Source organism: Staurois parvus, unplaced genomic scaffold (genome assembly GCF_062004578.1).
Source record: "Staurois parvus isolate SC_StPar_1 unplaced genomic scaffold, SC_StPar_1.0 ptg000118l, whole genome shotgun sequence".
NCBI classification, from domain to species: Eukaryota; Metazoa; Chordata; class Amphibia; order Anura; family Ranidae; genus Staurois; species Staurois parvus.
This window is the reverse complement of record NW_028317914.1, coordinates 4,400,887-4,418,127: the sequence shown is the minus strand read 5'-3', so window position 1 is coordinate 4,418,127 and position 17,241 is coordinate 4,400,887. Positions and strand designations below refer to the sequence as shown.

Sequence of the window (17,241 nt, the reverse complement as noted above, 5' to 3'; positions counted from 1 at the left end):
TTATAAGGACTTGTGGACATTCCACCTTTGATTGTCTGGGTACTGCTAAGTGTGCACAGATGTTCTAGTATGCACTATATTTGGTACTGCTGAGTTTGCACAAGCATTATTGTATATGGTAAACAGCATTGCTTATTTTTGTGCACTTTATATGATCATTTTAGTTCTAGCACACTGAATTGTATGGCACTGTTGGCAGATTTTTATTTTGTGTGTTGGAACACATATAGTGTCAGCGGCAGTCTATCATTTGGGAAGAGATCATAGCCTTTTTGTAATTGCGCTGAAGTATATTGTGTTCACTTCAGTTTTCTTGCCTGAACGGAATGGTCACTGCTTTGGAGCTCTCTGTATGATTTATCAGATTCCCAGTGGTTCCAAAAGGGTTCAGGAGACTGCTTCTATGCGGATCCATTCCTACAGTTGTCAAAAGAAGAATGGTACCTGAACCATAAGGACGCAAAGCTTGAATGGCCTTTAATGTTTGCCAATCCACACTGGACCTTCACAGAACAGAACCCAGCGCAATGATATATTGCCTTGTTTTCTGGTAGGGTGCTATACAGGTCCATAACAGTGAGCCCCAGCTGGGGGATAGATTCCCTGAAGGCCTTCTGGGTGAAGCCCACTGTGATGAGTAAAGATTGGACCCCTCCCAAAAAGGAGTCCTGCAGGTGGACTGGTAAGTGCCCCATGGTAGCCCTGCTGGTATTACCCTGTTAAGCCAGGTGCCCCCCTTAGGCCAGGTCCTAGTGCTCTTGGACATCCCTGTTTGTAAGGAATAACCCCTGGTTCATATTAGTGCAGGCCATGTGGTCTGTGTTTGCTCTGGCATGACAGCCTATTCATTTGAATGGGCTACTGTGCCCATGTTTCACACAGGGAAAAGGTGTATGCACTTTTTCCAAAACGCTTCTGTATGGAAACGGCATGGTCTTTTTGACCATGCAGTTTCCGTGTGGTTCCCATACCCCTGGTTGTGCCACAGGATGAGATTCTGAGTGGGCCTTTTTGGCAGCCTTTTTAGAGATAACGGGCAGCGAAGCCATGCTTTATATTGTAAAACTTTGTTCACATTTCTTCTGTTTTACATGCAGTTACCATGTGTAGATTATGTTGCTAGGAATTTTCTTGTTAATGGCATAATTTATTTTGCGATGTGAGAAAGTTGTTGATGCGCGGATTGATGCGTTTCCAATAGGACGCAGCAGGAGGCATTCTCAGAAGTATGTTCTTTTTTCCCTGGATGCTTTTCTGCCGTATGTTTCTTTGCACAGCATTTCAACAGAATATCTCTTCTTCCATAAAGGAATTTTGTTCTCTTGCTCTCTACAGCATCTCTCCCAATTCTCTCCTATTTCACTCCCTGTCCTCTTTTTGTTTTTTTCAAAATAATCTGTAACCGTAATAAATGGGGATGACAACCGTGTGAACTTGCTTTTTTTTTTTCCCCTGCCATGCTGGATTGTTTGATGGTTTTCCAGATTCTCAAGAGGAAATCTAAAAGCAAATCAAAAATAACTTGAATACTTTTTTTGTTTATTTTTGGATGACTGACTTAGTTTTCCATTTCCTGGTATAGTAGAATATTTGTAATGCACTCTGAAAATAGCACTTCCCTTCCTATTTTGAGGGAGAATTTTTCTGTGTAAGTTAACCCTAACAACGAGCTTTCTTTTTTTTTTTTTTTTTTGCTCAACTTAGGCGTGTAAATTATACAATGAAAAGTGTTGTGTTGGTTCAATAAGTGCAAAGGAAATACCTTTTACACTTTGCGATGTTATTTGCTCTCCGTGAACCACAGAACACCACCAATGGGATGAGGAGAGGGGGAGGTGTTTTGTAGTCCTAACATACTTTTTTTCCCCCCAGGGAGACAGTTTTGCTTCTCCATAGATGCAGTACAGTGACTGCTGTTATGCTAGGATCCGTAAGTATTACTGACAGGTTCACTAAGTAAAAATAAAGGAAAAAATCCTGAAAAAAAGAAAACTAATGCAACCACTACGTCTGTGGACTACATTTACATTTTTCTTCATTAATTTAGATATGCTGTAAAGCATACTGTTGCCGTCTCCAGCCCCCCCCCCCCCCCCCGAAAAAACGCTGGTGGGTGGATTGAAAATGTGGATCGAAACTCGGTTGGTTCAGCAAAGACCAGCCAAATTTTGATCCATCTTTGGCCATTCCCACTTGATCTAATGATCAGCTTCTTTTGAATGTGACTGTTGGCAAACTTTCATTCGATCAGCGCTGATCAGTGTATTTTGATGGCAGAGGGGTCCCCGCTGTCAGAATACAGTAGCAGAGTGGGTAGGATTCCTTCATCTTCCTTGATTGTGTAAATAGGGTATCCATTAGTTTTTTTTAAATCCTCCCTGTGGCTGATCAAAAAAAAAACAAAAAACAACTCATCTATGGCCAGCCTTATAACTCTTGTGTTCCTGATCCAGTGAGATATTCAAAACTGAACAATGACAGGTTTGACACTTGACCAATTTATAAGGTCACTTGGAATATAAAATCTCATCAGGTGGTAATCAGACCAATAGCTGGTGTGTCTGTGTGCTTCCACACATCATCATTCATGTGTTTGGTGATTCTCCTAGTGCAATCATTTAGCTCATATAGCAGCATTGAGTTTAACAGCTGTCATCATCCATGGTTAAGCAAAAATCCCTGTTAGGCAGATTTTCTATTTAAAGGATAAGTTCACAATTACAAAAAAAAAAAATACACATTTTTAAAGGTAAAAAAAAGTGCTTTTATTTTTTTTGTCTCAGAAGCTTGCAGAGCATTGCACCCTTGACCAGCAGATTGCAGGTGAAATGTTGGGCTCCTGCAGACAGACCTACAGCTTTCTGCCCATACCTCTATACGAGCTTTGTGTTTTAAACCTGTAGGAAGTATCAATGAACTACGAGAGTTTTCATCAGCGCCCTCAGAGTTATTGAGAACTACAAGCCGTCTGCCGTGGTGGCAGATGAGACTTGTAGTTAATTGATCAACAGATTCCCTTGAATGAATGGTGCGCCTGTGTGGACAGAGCCCTGTACAGCCACACTGTTTTTAAACTGTGGCAGCAGGTGCAGGGGGAGGAACCCCTGCCGACTGTCATGAAGTACATGTTGCCACCCCAGTTGTGGGTGTAACAAGTTACTAAAAGTGCACTTGGCCTTTAAAGCAAGCCTTGGAGCCTGTGCATTACCTGTTTTCACCATGCAGGTGAGTGGAACTGATCAGCCCAAAAGCTACATTTAGCGTCTTCACAAGCTCTTGGAGTGTGGTACAGGCCAAACACAGCATGCTTTCAGGGAAAAAAAATGGCTTGCATTTGAAATGTGTTCATAATATGGTTGTGTTGACTTGTATAACTGAATAAACACGTAGTGCTATGATAGTAAATTGTAAACGCAAGAGAACACAGCTTTATATGATCAGTTCAAAATTTGAATACTGCCTTCCATAGCCTCCAAATATGCTTTACAAACACAAGTCATTAGCAAAATACAAATACCATGTATACCTGACACCTTTGTAGTGCATTGAGGTGCGATACCACGCAAAAGTTAAAGGATATGTAAACCCAACATTTTATATTCCTGATATAGTGAAGGAAATAAGTGTTTGATCCTCTGCTGATTTTGAATGTTTGCCCACTCACAAAGAAATGATCAGTCTAAAAATTGAATGGTAGGTGTATGGTAACACTTGAGAGACAGAATAGTGACAAAAAAATTCAAAAGAAATGCATGTCTAACAAATGATGCACTGATTTGCATGTTCATGAGGGAAATAAGTATTTGATCCCCTTCACAAAATATGACTTAGTACTTGGTGGCAAATAGCTTGTTGGCAGTCACAGAGGTCAGACGTTTCCTGTAGTTGGCCACCAGGTTTGCTTACATCTTAGGAGGGATTTTGGCCCACTCCTCTTGGCAGATCCTCTCCAAGTCATTAAGGTTTTGGTGACTGACGTTTGGCAACTCGAACTTTCAGCTACCTCAGATTTTGAATCTGGTTAAGGTCTGGAGACTGGCTAGACCACTCCAGGACCTTAATGTGCTTCTTCTTGAGCCACTCCTTTGTTGCCTTGGCTGTGTGTTTTGGGTCATTGTCATGCTGGAACACCCATCCACGACCCGTATTCAGTGCCCTGGCTGAGGGAAGAAGGTTCTCACCCAAGATTTAATGGTACAGTGCCCCATCCATCGTCCTTTTTATGCGGTGAGGTTGTCCTGTCCCCTTAGCAGAAAAACACCCCCAAAGCAGAATGTTTCCACCACCATGTTTGACAGTTGGGACGGTGTTCTTTGGGTCATAGACAGCATTCCTCCTCCTCCAAACATGGCGAGTCGAGTTGATGCCAAAGAGCTTGATTTTGGTCTCATCTGACCAGAACACTTTCAACCAGTCTTCCTCTGCATCATTCAGATTCAGTGGCAAACTTAAGATGGGCCTGGACATGTGCTTTCTTGAGCAGAGGGACCTTGCGGGCACTGCAGGATTTCAGTCCTTGTCGGTGTAGTGTGTAACCAATTGCTTTCTTGGTGAATGTGATCCCAGCTGCCTGGAGATCATTGACAAGATCCTCATGTGTCGTTCTGGGATGATTCCTCACTGTTCTCATGATCATTGACACTCCAAGAGGTGAGATCTTGCATGGTGCACTAGACTTGGGGAGACTGTCAGTTGTTTTGTGTTTGTTCCATTTGCCAATGGTTGCACCAACTGTTGTCACCTTCTCACCAAGCTGCATGGTCATAGTTTTGTAGCCCAGTCCAACCTTGTGTAGGTCTACAATCTTGTCCCTGACATCCTTGGACAGCTCTTTGGTCTCTCCATGGTGGAGAGTTTGGAATCTGATTGTTTGCTCCTGTGGATAGGTTTCTTTTATACAGGTAACAAAATGAGATTTGCAGTACTCCCTTTAAGAGACTGCTTCTAATCTCAGCTTGTTACCTGTATGAAAGACACCTGGTAGCCAGAAATCCTGCTGAATGATAGGGGATCAAATACTTATTTCCCTCGTGAACATGCAAATCAGTGCATAATTTGTTAGACATGCATTTCTTTTGAATTTTTTGTTGCTATTCTGTCTCTGTGTTACAATGCACCTACCATTCGATTTTTAGACTGATCATTTCTTTGTGAGTGGGCAAACATTCAAAATCAGCAGGGGATCAAATACTTATTTCCTTCACTGTATGTGCCTGCTGTACCATGTACTTGTATGAAAAAGTATCCTGTTCTCTTTGTATTGCTTCCTCTGTGTGGAACCCCTGATGTTTCTGCCAGTCTCTGTTTCCAATAAAAACTGACCACATTAGCATGAGAGCACAGCGTGGTCAGTTCTCTTAATTGTGCTTCAGACTTGTCCTGACACCCCCCCCACCACCACACACACAGCCATTCATTGAAAAGTTTAGTGTGCTGCTGTTTCTGTACATAAATATTTTGCCATTTCATTTCTATTGAAATGGGTTGTGGGTTGTTTTACAAGGTGAGGTTTTATAATCACTTTAACGTTCAAAGTTTCCTTATCTTTTTGACCCCCCAAATTTAATTCTTATTGAGATTGCACCCCCAAGTGTGACTGCAGTGTTTACATTCCTTTGTAGGTTTCTTCATATTGATGTCCGCACATGCACAGTAAAATCACATAGACATCTATGGGGCTAGGAGACAGAGATCTGTTAAAGTCTGTTAGTCTACCATGAACAAGCAGTCATCAATAGGAAGAAGCTAGCAAAAGAAATGTAAATATTATCCTGAGCTGCAGTGGTGCAATTTTAAATCATGGGGCTTTGAGAGGGAGGAGTGGGCTAGTTCCCCTCAAATGGGCAATACAGATGTCTAATATGCCATCCAAAGCCCTGGTTCACACCGGTGCAACTTGTCATGCGACTTGACTTTTCCAGATTGCATGACAAATCACACCCTATTGCCGACAATGGAACTGTTTAAATCGGTCTGACTCCAAATCTGTCGGACTTGCACCAAATTTTGAAAGTAGTTCCTGCACTATTTTTGGTGATTTCAGGTGCAACTTGCATAGACATCTGTGTATGACATCGTATAGATGTCAGGCAAGTCATACCCGAAATTGCACTGACCTGTGGCTTTGAAATTGCGCTACTTCACGTTAAGTAGCGCAGTTTCAAAGTTGCAGGTCAGTGTGAACCAGGGCTTAAGGGCAAGTGCAAATATGAAATCTGGTATATTAATATTATGCAGTCTTCTATATAGCCAGCCGTTGCAGTTCTATTGCCATTTTCATGTCATTTGTGATTACTTTTCATCAGTCCTTAAAGTAGCTGCTCCTTATGGAACTCTGTGCGCGTTGACTCCTTTTTTAAGACAAATGGATCCGCAAAGCAAGCTGCTCTGCTCTGCTGTCTCTTTAGATAACCTATAGTTCTCTGAAAAACCTATTGTCGTGTCTTACATATTTTCTAAAAACAAAAATTGTGAAAAAAAAAATACTTAAAATGTAAACGTGTATAACAAATGTTTAAAAATTTTTTTTTAGCAGATTTATTCAGTATTGGTTAGTTTAGTTTCCACCCTACTTGGCCCTGTAGTAGTTCTCTTCATTACTGCTAGTAAGTCAGTGTATTTGTAATGCTATGGAACGGAAATAGGATGATTCATTTTTATATTTCACATTGTGAATCATCAGTTCAGGGGAGGGATAGTATCACAGCAACAGTTATTAGGATTATTTCTTTTACTCTGCTAGTTCTTATTGATCCTCTGTGTACAATTGTGTTCAAAATAATAGCAGTGTGTTGAAAAAAGTGAATAAAGCTCAAAATCCTTCTAATAGCTTTTATTTCCATACACACAAATGCATTGGGAACACTACACATTCTATTCCAAATCAAAACATGAAGAAAAATATATCAAATGTGTGTTGTTCCTCTAAAACAAATTGAAGAAAAGTGAATATTAGACTGTTTAAAAATATAGCAGTGTTTGTATTCTTCTTTACAAACTCAAACATTCACTATATAAACTGAAAAATGTTTGATGATTTTGCTTTCGTTTGAATCACTTAATGAATATTTAGTTGTATAAGCACTGTTTCTGAGAACTGCTGTACATCTGTGTTGCATGGAGTCAACCAACTTCTGGCACCTGTGAACAGGTATTCCAGCCCAGGATGATTGGACTACATTCCACAGTTCTTCTCTATTTCTTGGTTTTGCCTCAGAAACTGCATTTTTGATGTCACTCCACAAGTTTTCTATTGGATTAAGATCCGGGGATTGGGTGGCCACTCCATAACGTCAATCTTGTTGGTCTGGAACCAAGATGTTGCACGTTTACTGGTGTGTTTGGGGTCGTTGTCTTGTTGGAACACCCATTTCAAGGGCATTTCCTCTTCAGCATAAGGCAGCATGACCTCTTCATGTATTCTGATGTATTCAAACTGATCCATGATCCCTGGTATGCGATAAATAGGCCCAACACCGTAGTATGAGAAACATCCCCTTGTCGTGATGCTTGTGCAACGATGCTTCACTGTCTTCACAGTCTTTTTTTCAACAGTAGGACTTTGCGGGGACATCTTGCAGATAGCTTGGCTTCACATAGGCGTCTTCTAATTGTAACAGTACTCACAGGTAACTTTACACCTTCTTTGATCTTCCTGGAGCTGATTGTTGGCTGAGTCCTTGCCATTTTGGCTATTCTTCTATCCATTCGAATGGTAGTTTTTCGCTTTCTTTCAGGTTTTGGTTGCCATTTTAAAGCATTTACGATCATTTTAGCTGAGCAGCCTATCATTTTCTGCACTTCTTTATATGTTTTCCCCTCTCCAATCAACTTTTCAATCAAGGTACGCTGTTCTTCTGAAGAATGTCTTTAACGACCCATTTTCCTCAGAATTTCAGAGAGAAATGCACTGTAACCAGCATGTACAACATTTGCTGCCTTCCTTCCTTAAATAAGGGCAATAATTGCTACCTGTTTTTCAAAGAATGAATGACCTCACTAATAGAACTTCACACTGCTATTATTTTGAACATGCCCCTTTCAATTAGTGATTCAATTACACAGAATCAGCAGCATGCATGTCATGACTGTTGGGTCTGTTGGATTTCTATTACTCTACTACACCTGCTAGTAAATTATTTGCCGTGTAGAAATATCATTTCTACCAAAAACAGTGATTGATCAGGTTAGTGATGTCTGACTGCTATTATTTTGAACACAACTGTATGTGTCTCTGTATGTGGACTTGGATCTTTCTGCACACTGCAAGAGAGAGATGTAAACTAATGTCAGCTGTCGGAGGAACATGATGCAGTTGTTGTTATAGTCTGCACAATGTTCAGGTGACTCTTGTGTAACCCATGGGATTTCTGCTGAAAGCTCTTAAAGTAATTGTAAAGGTTTTTTTCTTTTAATAACAAACATCTCTTACTTACTTTTGCAATACTCTGGGGACATTTGTGTGTGCTCGTTCTCTAGCTGCTTCTGTGTGTCTCAGGGGCTCCTACTGCTGCATCTGAGCCAGTGAGGAGGCAGAGACCCGCGAGAGCGTCTGCTCTCGTGCACATAATTGAATCAGGATCGGAATGCATGAAGGTAAAAAACCTTCAGGCTTTAGAACCACTTTAAAGTGATACTAAAGTCTTGTTTTTTTGTTGTTGTGTTTTTAATTCTTTTTGTTTTTTTTATAACAAACATGTCATACTTACCTGCTCTGTGCAGTGGTTTTCACAGAGCAGCCCCCATTCTCTTCTTCTCGGGTCCCACTCCGGAACTCCTGGCTCCTTCCTCCTGTTGAGTGCCCCCATAGCAAGCAGCTTGCATTGGGGGCACCTGAGCAGGCACGCTCCTGAGATGCAGCTCGGCCTCGCCCCCTACCTCTCCTGATTGGCTCACTGGCTATGATTGACAGCAGCGGGAGCCAATTAGGTGTGAAAGTCCCTCTAGTGGACATCGCTGGATCAAGAGGGGGCTCGGGTAAATGTTAGGGTGGGCTGGGGGGTGCTGCACACAGAACCACTTTAAGTATCCACTTCTTGTGCTTCATACAGATACATGTAGCTTGGGACTGATAGCTCTCATTGTTGTGCAGAGTTGAATACTGTGGCATACACTAGGTGGCATTTTAATGGTAAATTTGTTGGTCTTATGTTGCCTAAGGGTGTGGCTACCCATTTCATTCGTTCTTTTGATTACACATTTTTGATGCAGCAAATGTAACCTTTGTGTTTCCTGGATGTCCAGCACAAGCAAAAGGCGTGTTTGCTTTAAATGGTTTGAAATGGTTTTCAATAGGTTTCAAAGGAACTGTTTTGGGTTAAAGCACTAGTGGGTCCTAGAGGAAAAGATGGTATCGGATTGGATTTCCCAATTAAAAATTAGTAGGGCCCATCTCATGTTGATGATGATCCTGTCACTGCTAGCAACAGAATAGCAGAAGAGCGTATAGAGATCACAGTCTCACTCCTTCTCTGTCTTTACCTGAGAGACATTGTTTGTGCTTCATTGTTGATTAGCAAATTTGTTCAGTGTTTTGGCAGGCCAGGAAGTGTTGGCTTAGGAGCAGATGAGTAGTCTCTTCAGCAATTACAAGTGTGACGTGGCCATTGTGTAATGTTTTTTTTTTTTTTTTTTAAAAAAGCTGTAATGGTTTACTTTAAATTGTCTGTCTAACTTAGGTCCTTTTTAAAGCTTTTTTTTTTTTATATATACCAATTAGCCATAACTTTGACCACTGACAAGTTAAATGAATAACATTGATTATCATGTTACAGTGGAATCTGAACATTAGTGGAATATATAAGGCTGCAAGTAAACATGTTGTTTCTGAAGTTGATATATTGATGTGTTGAAAGCGAAAAAAAATGGTTATCGCAGTTTGTTGTGTATGGGACAACATAGCCACAGACCGGTCAGGGTGCCTGTGCTGACCCGTGTCCACAGCCAAAAGGGCCTACAATGGGCACATGAGCATCAAAACTGGACCATGTGGATGTCCGTTGACATGTACCACCTACCTAAACATTGTTGGTGGCCAAGTATACCTCTTCAGTAGAACCATGCGCCCTACCACACTGCAAAAATGGTTCAAGAATGGTTTGAGGGGCACAACAATATGTTTGAGGTGCTGACATATCCTTCAAATTTTCCAGATCTCAATCCAATTGAACAAATGTGGAATGTGCTGGAAAAACAAGTCTAACCTATGAAGGCTGCACCGCACAACTTTTCTGGACCTAAAGTATCTGGTACTGATGGCTTGGTGGAAAGAGAAAGTCCTATAAGCCACTCATCTCTGCAAAACCCGATGCGTTTCACTTTACCCCTGTAGCTTGGTCATGAACATTTTTTTTCCCACTTGATATCTGGAGCTGGGAGGAGCTCTGTCCTTGCCTGCACTCCTAGCTGTTCGCCATGGAAGAGGCCCAGTGGAGCCTTGAGCGGCACCTGTCAGTGCGGTTCTTGGTCACACTGGCGGCATGGTGCAAGATACCACAGCATGTCTCTAGAGGTTTAGTGGAGTCCATGTCTCAACAGATTAATGCCTGTTTTGAGTAGTGTGTAATCATAAAGTTATGGCTGATCGGTGTGTGCATGCATACAAAATGCATTAGAGAAACCGGCCTTTAAGACCTCATTCAAACTTGTCTGCATATGCATTCAGAGGAGATTTTCAAACACGTATTAATGTATGTAGTGATTTTTCAGCGGGGCCTTTCATACTGAGAATTTACTGGGCTTTATTTACTTTAGTTGTATATAGAGAAAATAGAATTTTGTGTGTCCAGGATCCAATTGTAAACTAAATGCAGAGAGACCTGTGTTCTAGCAGGAACATCTAAATAAAGGAAAAGTTAAATGCAGTGCCAGCAGAAAGGGGGCCTAACTGAGGCAGAATACTTTTGGCTCAGTTTACTTGTTCTTATTTATTAGTAAACTGTATTTGTATTCTTTTATAGAACATTTCCACCGAGAGAAGAGACAGAAGGCAGGTCCTGATCCAAATAAGAACACATGCAAGATGCTAGTAGTTGCTGATCATCGATTCTTCAGCTTCATGGGGAGGAATGAGGAGAGCACCACCATAAACTATCTGGTAAGAGAAAACTTTAAAGGTTTGTTAAACTTTGAGAACTACTATGATATCACTCGGGTAGAATGTTAGAACTATGAAAATGGCTGGATTGGAGTTTATATATGGCACCATGCTTCAGTACACATTGATATTGTCTACGATGACACCGTTTGCCATGCAAATTCTGTGCAGTGCAGAGCACAGGGATGTAACCTTAATCTGATCTGTAGGAAACTATATCCCAGTTTCTACTTTGTACTTTTTTTTTTTTGTCTTTGAAGAACTGAACCAATATGCAACCTATAAATGTATCTTCTTGGACATGACGCACAGAATGGAGAAACAGTTTATTAAAGTTGTGATTGATGGCTTTAGCTGCCTTTTCATTCAGCATTTGAATAGCACTCAAAGTGGATTACGCATGACATCTTTATATAACGTTTATACATTTCATAGAAATATTAACTGAAATTTGGTGTTGTAGATTGAACTGATTGATAGAGTGGATGACATATACAGGAATACCTCGTGGGATGCCCAGTGGAAAGGATATGGAGTACAGATCGAACAGGTATCATCCTGTGTTCTTTCTCTTACCTATTCATGTAGCAGCACTAGACATACTGTAATTATTAAGGTGGACCTGTAACTAAAATTAATTCTTAGATGAATTGATTGAATATGTTTTAAAATCAATTTGAGACCATGCTGACCTAAAGCATTATATTTTCCTTTTAATGATGATAAAAACAAAATTGATTTTGATTTATTGTTTTATGTGAGGATTACTGAGTGAATGTAGAATGTAAGCAAGCCTTTATAAGTATACCTCTGACAACCATGGGGTCTGATGTAAGAACAGTGAAATAATAGTGGAGCTGTAGGGAATGACAAAGAGATTCCTTTTAACCACTTACCTACCAGACACTCTCACCCCCTGCCTGCCCAGGCCAATTTTCAGCTTTCAGTGTTGTCACTCTTTGACTATTGCACAGTCATGCAACACTGTACACATATGACATTTTTATCTTTTTTTTTTTTTTTATATATATAGAGACATATAGAGCTTTCTTTTGTTGGTATTTAATCACCACTAAGTTTTTTATTTATTGATAAATGAAAAAAATCCAAAAAGTTTGGAATACTTTTTTTTTTTTTTTTAGTTTGTTATAAAATTTTGCAAACAGATAATTTATCTCCTTCACTGATGTGCGTTGATGAGGCAGCACTAATGGGCACTGATATGCAGCACTGATGGGCACTGACAGGCTGCACTGATGGGTACTGATGAGGCGGCACTCATGAGGTTGCAGTGATAGACGGCACTGACGAGGCACCACTGATGGGCACTGAAGGTCACTGAGAGGGGGCACTGACTGGCAGCACTGATGGACACTGTTGGGGCTGCACTGGCGTGCCTCTGATTTTTAAATACATTTGCCGATTACTGGCTCTTCTCTTTCCTCACGCTGTGACCGCGAGGAAAGCGCAGCCGATAACCGGCAACTGTATTTACATTGTGATCATTTATGTCATTGTACACAGCTGATCATGTGGTAAAAAGGCGTTGTGATTGGCCCTTTACCATGTCATGTGATCAGTTGTGTCTGACAGACCATGCGATCACAGAGCTCCCAGGGGGCGCACAGGAGGCGTGGTTCTGGAAGATGTCATATGATGCCCTCCCAGAACTAGACAACCACGTTGTAGCTGTCATTTTGGCTATAGTCCAGTCGTCAAGTGGTTAATATGAAAGATAAGTCTCTGGGAGCCAGTTATAGGTTACAGCTAAATTCTTCATCTAGTTTATAAATATAATCTTCCTATCAATTTAATAATGCTAGCAGCATAAGGATTACAAATGGTTAATGTTGATTGAGAGAGTTTAGTTCCTCTCCACTAACTTTAGTATCTTTAGTCTAATGTCCCTCCACAGTACATTAACGCAGGCAGACGTTGCATTCCTCTGTTTTTCCATTTTTTTTTCTTTCCCAGGGCAAATTTAAGTGAGGAAACCTCTTACTAGGCATGCATTCTCTTCTGCCCACGTACTCTTCACTTAGTTATCTAACATTGTCTGTATCCGTGTTTGTCGACCTTTTTCTAGACAAGGCACCCTTTGTAATTATGAACAATCTTAAGGCACCCCCATCTAAAATTTAAAAAAATAAACTAATAGTTTTACATATTGCAAAAGCAACTGCACACGTACAACACCCAACATTGGAGGCGATCTAGCCTTTCATATCTAATACACTTTTGCACACTGGTGCTCCAGCATTTCTTCTTCCTCATTTTATCTTCCCTATGCAGCTAACATGATCCCAGTGCTGACAGAGAGGGAGGGGGGAGTAAAACAAGAATGCTGTGCAGGTGCCCAATGTCCTCCTTATCAACCAATGATGTCAACAGTTGTTAGGATGCTGGTGACTGGCCTGCACAGTGTCCAAGGTGGTAATATTGTACAGTGAAAACCTGTGGCTTTGTGTATCAAAAAACACAGGCTTAATCTACCCACTGGCTTGTACACAATATTGGGGCAGTTTGGGTACATTTTTAGGCATTCTGCCAAGGCACCCCTGAAGAACGCAGAAGGCGCCCTGGTTGAAAGTGGTTGGTCTATATGATGGCACTCCTAATTAGAAAAACTGAGTGATCTGAGCCCTCATAAAGCCACCAGAACTGTGTTCTGTCAAACTGTGTTGTACTAGGTTTCCAAACCATAAATTTCATTTTTTTCAGCCTGCTTGTCCTTATAAAGGTTTTGAGGATAACATGTCAACTTGTAGTTTCATGACCTAATTACAAGCTCTTGGATAGAGAGAAAACAGGTGGCGCACACACCTAGTGCATTATCCAAGGTTTATTGTAGGAATTAAATCATAAAAACATACTCACAGACGAAGCATGTATCTAAAAAGCATAGAAAAATGACAATGGCCACAACGGCGGGCAAGGTGTTCTCACTGTCAGTGTGGTCAAATGGCTGACGCGTTTCGGGGACGAATCCCTTTCCTCAGAGCTGATGACCAACCTCTGATGCTGATGTATGATGAATGGAAAGTAAAGTAAGAGCCTCGCTGTTGATGCCTGACAGTGAGAACACCTTGCCCGCCGTTGTGGCCATTGTCATTTTTCTATGCTTTTTAGATACATGCTTCGTCTGTGAGTATGTTTTTATGATTTAATTCCTACAATAAACCTTGGATAATGCACTAGGTGTGTGCGCCACCTGTTTTCTCTCTATCCAGTGGCTGATTTCCCCATCTGAGGAGGGCTGCACCCCTGGAACATTTCCTAATGGTTGTCGCTGTCCTGGTACCCTTGGCTTCCCTTTTGGCTGTGCATATCCTGAGGCGCTGGAGAGTACATACGCTAATTACAAGCTCTGCCTGTGAAAGTTACAGGGACCCCACTCTGTTATCTACTTTCAGTTTATCTGGAATAAGCCCCATTTCGAGTATCTGGCAATCAGAGAAGAGTATAGAGTGCTTAAAGTATCTTTACCGGCTGCTTATAAGCTGAAAAGCGGTGACTCTAAAGGCTCTGTCAGAGTGTCAAACATTTTACCCTCTAAGAGAGGCCATTAGCCAACCTGAAAAAATGTATTATTAAACTGAAGGACCTGATCGGTGGATCATTATTCATAGCTCGTGACAATGTGTTGCACTGTAAACAAATCTGAGAGAATATACATCATATCCCTATGTATACCTTGAGAATTGCAGCATCACTGTAAACTGTATCTCAAAACAATCATCATATCCAAAGATGTAGCTAGCTAAAGTTTCTATATGCAAATCTCTGCTTTTCCTGTGAAAAACAAGGGCTTGGCTCTCTCCCTTCTGTCAAAGTGTTACTAAACCCACAACAGTATAACATCAGTCTGTATATGCAGTAAAGCATACTTTTCTCTGCCCCTCCTCTTGCTATGTCCACCTGATAAGACAGACTGAACCTGTAGTCACATGCACATACTCAGTTTGCTGTGTATTGCTAGAGAGGTTTTTTTTTTTCCTTGGGAGAGTGCATGTGATCCGCACAGGGCCAATCAACACTGTCCAGACAGAGGTCAGGGGTTCTGCATCCTCCTAGAGCAGAAAGAAAACTCCTCCTACAAGCTTTAACCAGTGTTCTGCTGAAGTCACAAGACGGCTCTATACTGCTGATGAGAAAAGGTATTTAGCAGTTTATATTTACTAAAATAATTGCACTTCCATGTTCTGTGTACTGTGGGAGACCAGATATAGTGAATGCAGGGTCCTGGGTTTAGTAACACTTTAAGTCTCCCTAAGAGAACACACATCCCAATATAGGACCACAAAGAAGGCTCTGGACGTGACCCAAGTTCATCTTTCTTTTTTGTCCAAAGAGGGACGCAGACATTTTTCTTTTTTTCTTTTTTGGTTATACTGCTGCCTACAAGAGGATTGGACAGTGGCAAACAAAACACGTATACCAGCCAAGGAGAATCCTTCTACTACCAGCATGCCTCGGTTTTTGCTAGTATTCTGTGAAGATGGACATATTTCTGTCAGTCATGCTGTGTAAAAGAATAAACATTTTTTTCTAGTACTTTTTTAGTTTGATTTTTTTTATTCCATGCAGAATCTTTTCTGTATCACTGCAGAGGTTTCTTTGTATGCAGCTATCTGATGCAATCATCCTTAGGCTGGCTTTCGGACTTTGTGGATATGACCTGGAAGTGACCTTCAGGCACTGGGTTCTACATGGAGAATAGGTTCGCTGTGACGCACTTTTCAAGTCCAGAGCATCTTGTATTGCTTTAATGCTTGTATGTCTCTAAAGATTTCTATAGTGAGTAGGCTGGTTGGGCCAAACACTTGTAACTATCTCATATACATTGGTTGCTGGGTGCCAGTATTCCCCATTCCCACATGGAAAGGGTTATTGTAGGACTGAGCACTGAGGTAATCCACTGGGTGAAGTGTTATGCATGTATGTTCTGTGCTCTTTCCCTCCATACAGCATTTAATAAACATTTCCCTGCTGCAAAGAGCCCCACTGAACTTTGATCTTTGCTCCATTTCTGTGCTTGCATGGAGAGAATTTGAAGTGAATACTTGAGGCCTGCTGCCCTGGCTGTTGCCTGGATGTCTGATTCTAACTGCTTGCAGTGTGCCTACTGATGGTGCCAATGTCTGCAGCCTGGAGTCCTCTTGACCCCTGACCTTCAATGGAGAGTTCTCTTTGGATCTGCATGTTGATTACATCATCATTAATGCTACTATTGCAAGGACAACCATCTTCCTCAGCAGAAGAAGCCCAAGAAATAGTCTGTAAAGTCGCCCACTAGATCTGGATTTCAATCCTCAGACAAATGTTCCTCTGCATAAAAGTGCGCCTCCACTTTCCAAAGTATGGATGTTTTTTTAACTTTTGCTGATAATTTGACAGCTTGAATCTAACGAAGCTTGGATGCAGGAGGTGGTATCTCAGTGCTACAAACTAAGTTTTGCTCCCTGCCCCATTTTTGTTTTCTCAACTCCCCACCTTTTTGTCATCACACAGATGCAGGTCTTCATTCAAACCCTCTTGAGTCTGCTGGATCAAGGTTTCATTGTCCCAGTTCCTATGGCAGAATGGCTCCAGAGGCTTTATTTCATCAGTTCTTAAGCCCAAAGGAGGCAATCAACCCATTCTGGATCCAAAAGCTTTGATTGTCTTCATTTGGATCCAGAAATTCCTCTTGAAATATCAGTCAATTCTGCCTCCCTACTTTCACCAGGGAGACTTTCTGGCTTCTGTGTACAGCAAAAAATCCTTACATGTTACTTGTGTTACCCACTTCTTATTTGGGCTGCTTTTGGACCGCCTAAAAGTGAAATATTTCCTGCATCTCTTAATGGATGAGAAAATAGGATTTTTGTAATGGTGTAAAATCCTTTCCTTGGAGTCCATTGAGGGACACCGGTCCCATCCACTGTGTTTATATTTCATGCTCTTAGACACAGGTCCCACCGCTTTGTGTTTTATGGCCATGCTTATGGTACTGCTTTACTGAGGTATGCTGGTAGTAGGAGGGGTTATAGTGGGCTGGCCTATATTGCTTTAGTTTGCCAGTGTCTAGTCCTCCTGTAGGCAGAAGTACTGTATAACCCGAAGGTTCATGACATCCTGTTTCCCTCACCATCATCTAGGTTTGA

At 41.3% G+C, this 17,241-nt stretch overlaps 1 protein-coding gene across 1 annotated transcript in view; it reads left to right on the top strand.

Moving 5' to 3' along the window:
- Window positions 1-17,241, top strand: part of ADAM17 (ADAM metallopeptidase domain 17) — a 115,948-nt gene that overhangs the window by 57,782 nt on the left and 40,925 nt on the right. The window contains exons 7-8 of the mRNA XM_089672028.1: window positions 10,959-11,095; window positions 11,559-11,645. Of these exons, the coding sequence (XP_089528154.1) occupies window positions 10,959-11,095; window positions 11,559-11,645 (224 nt within the window). The remainder of the gene's footprint in view (window positions 1-10,958; window positions 11,096-11,558; window positions 11,646-17,241) is intronic.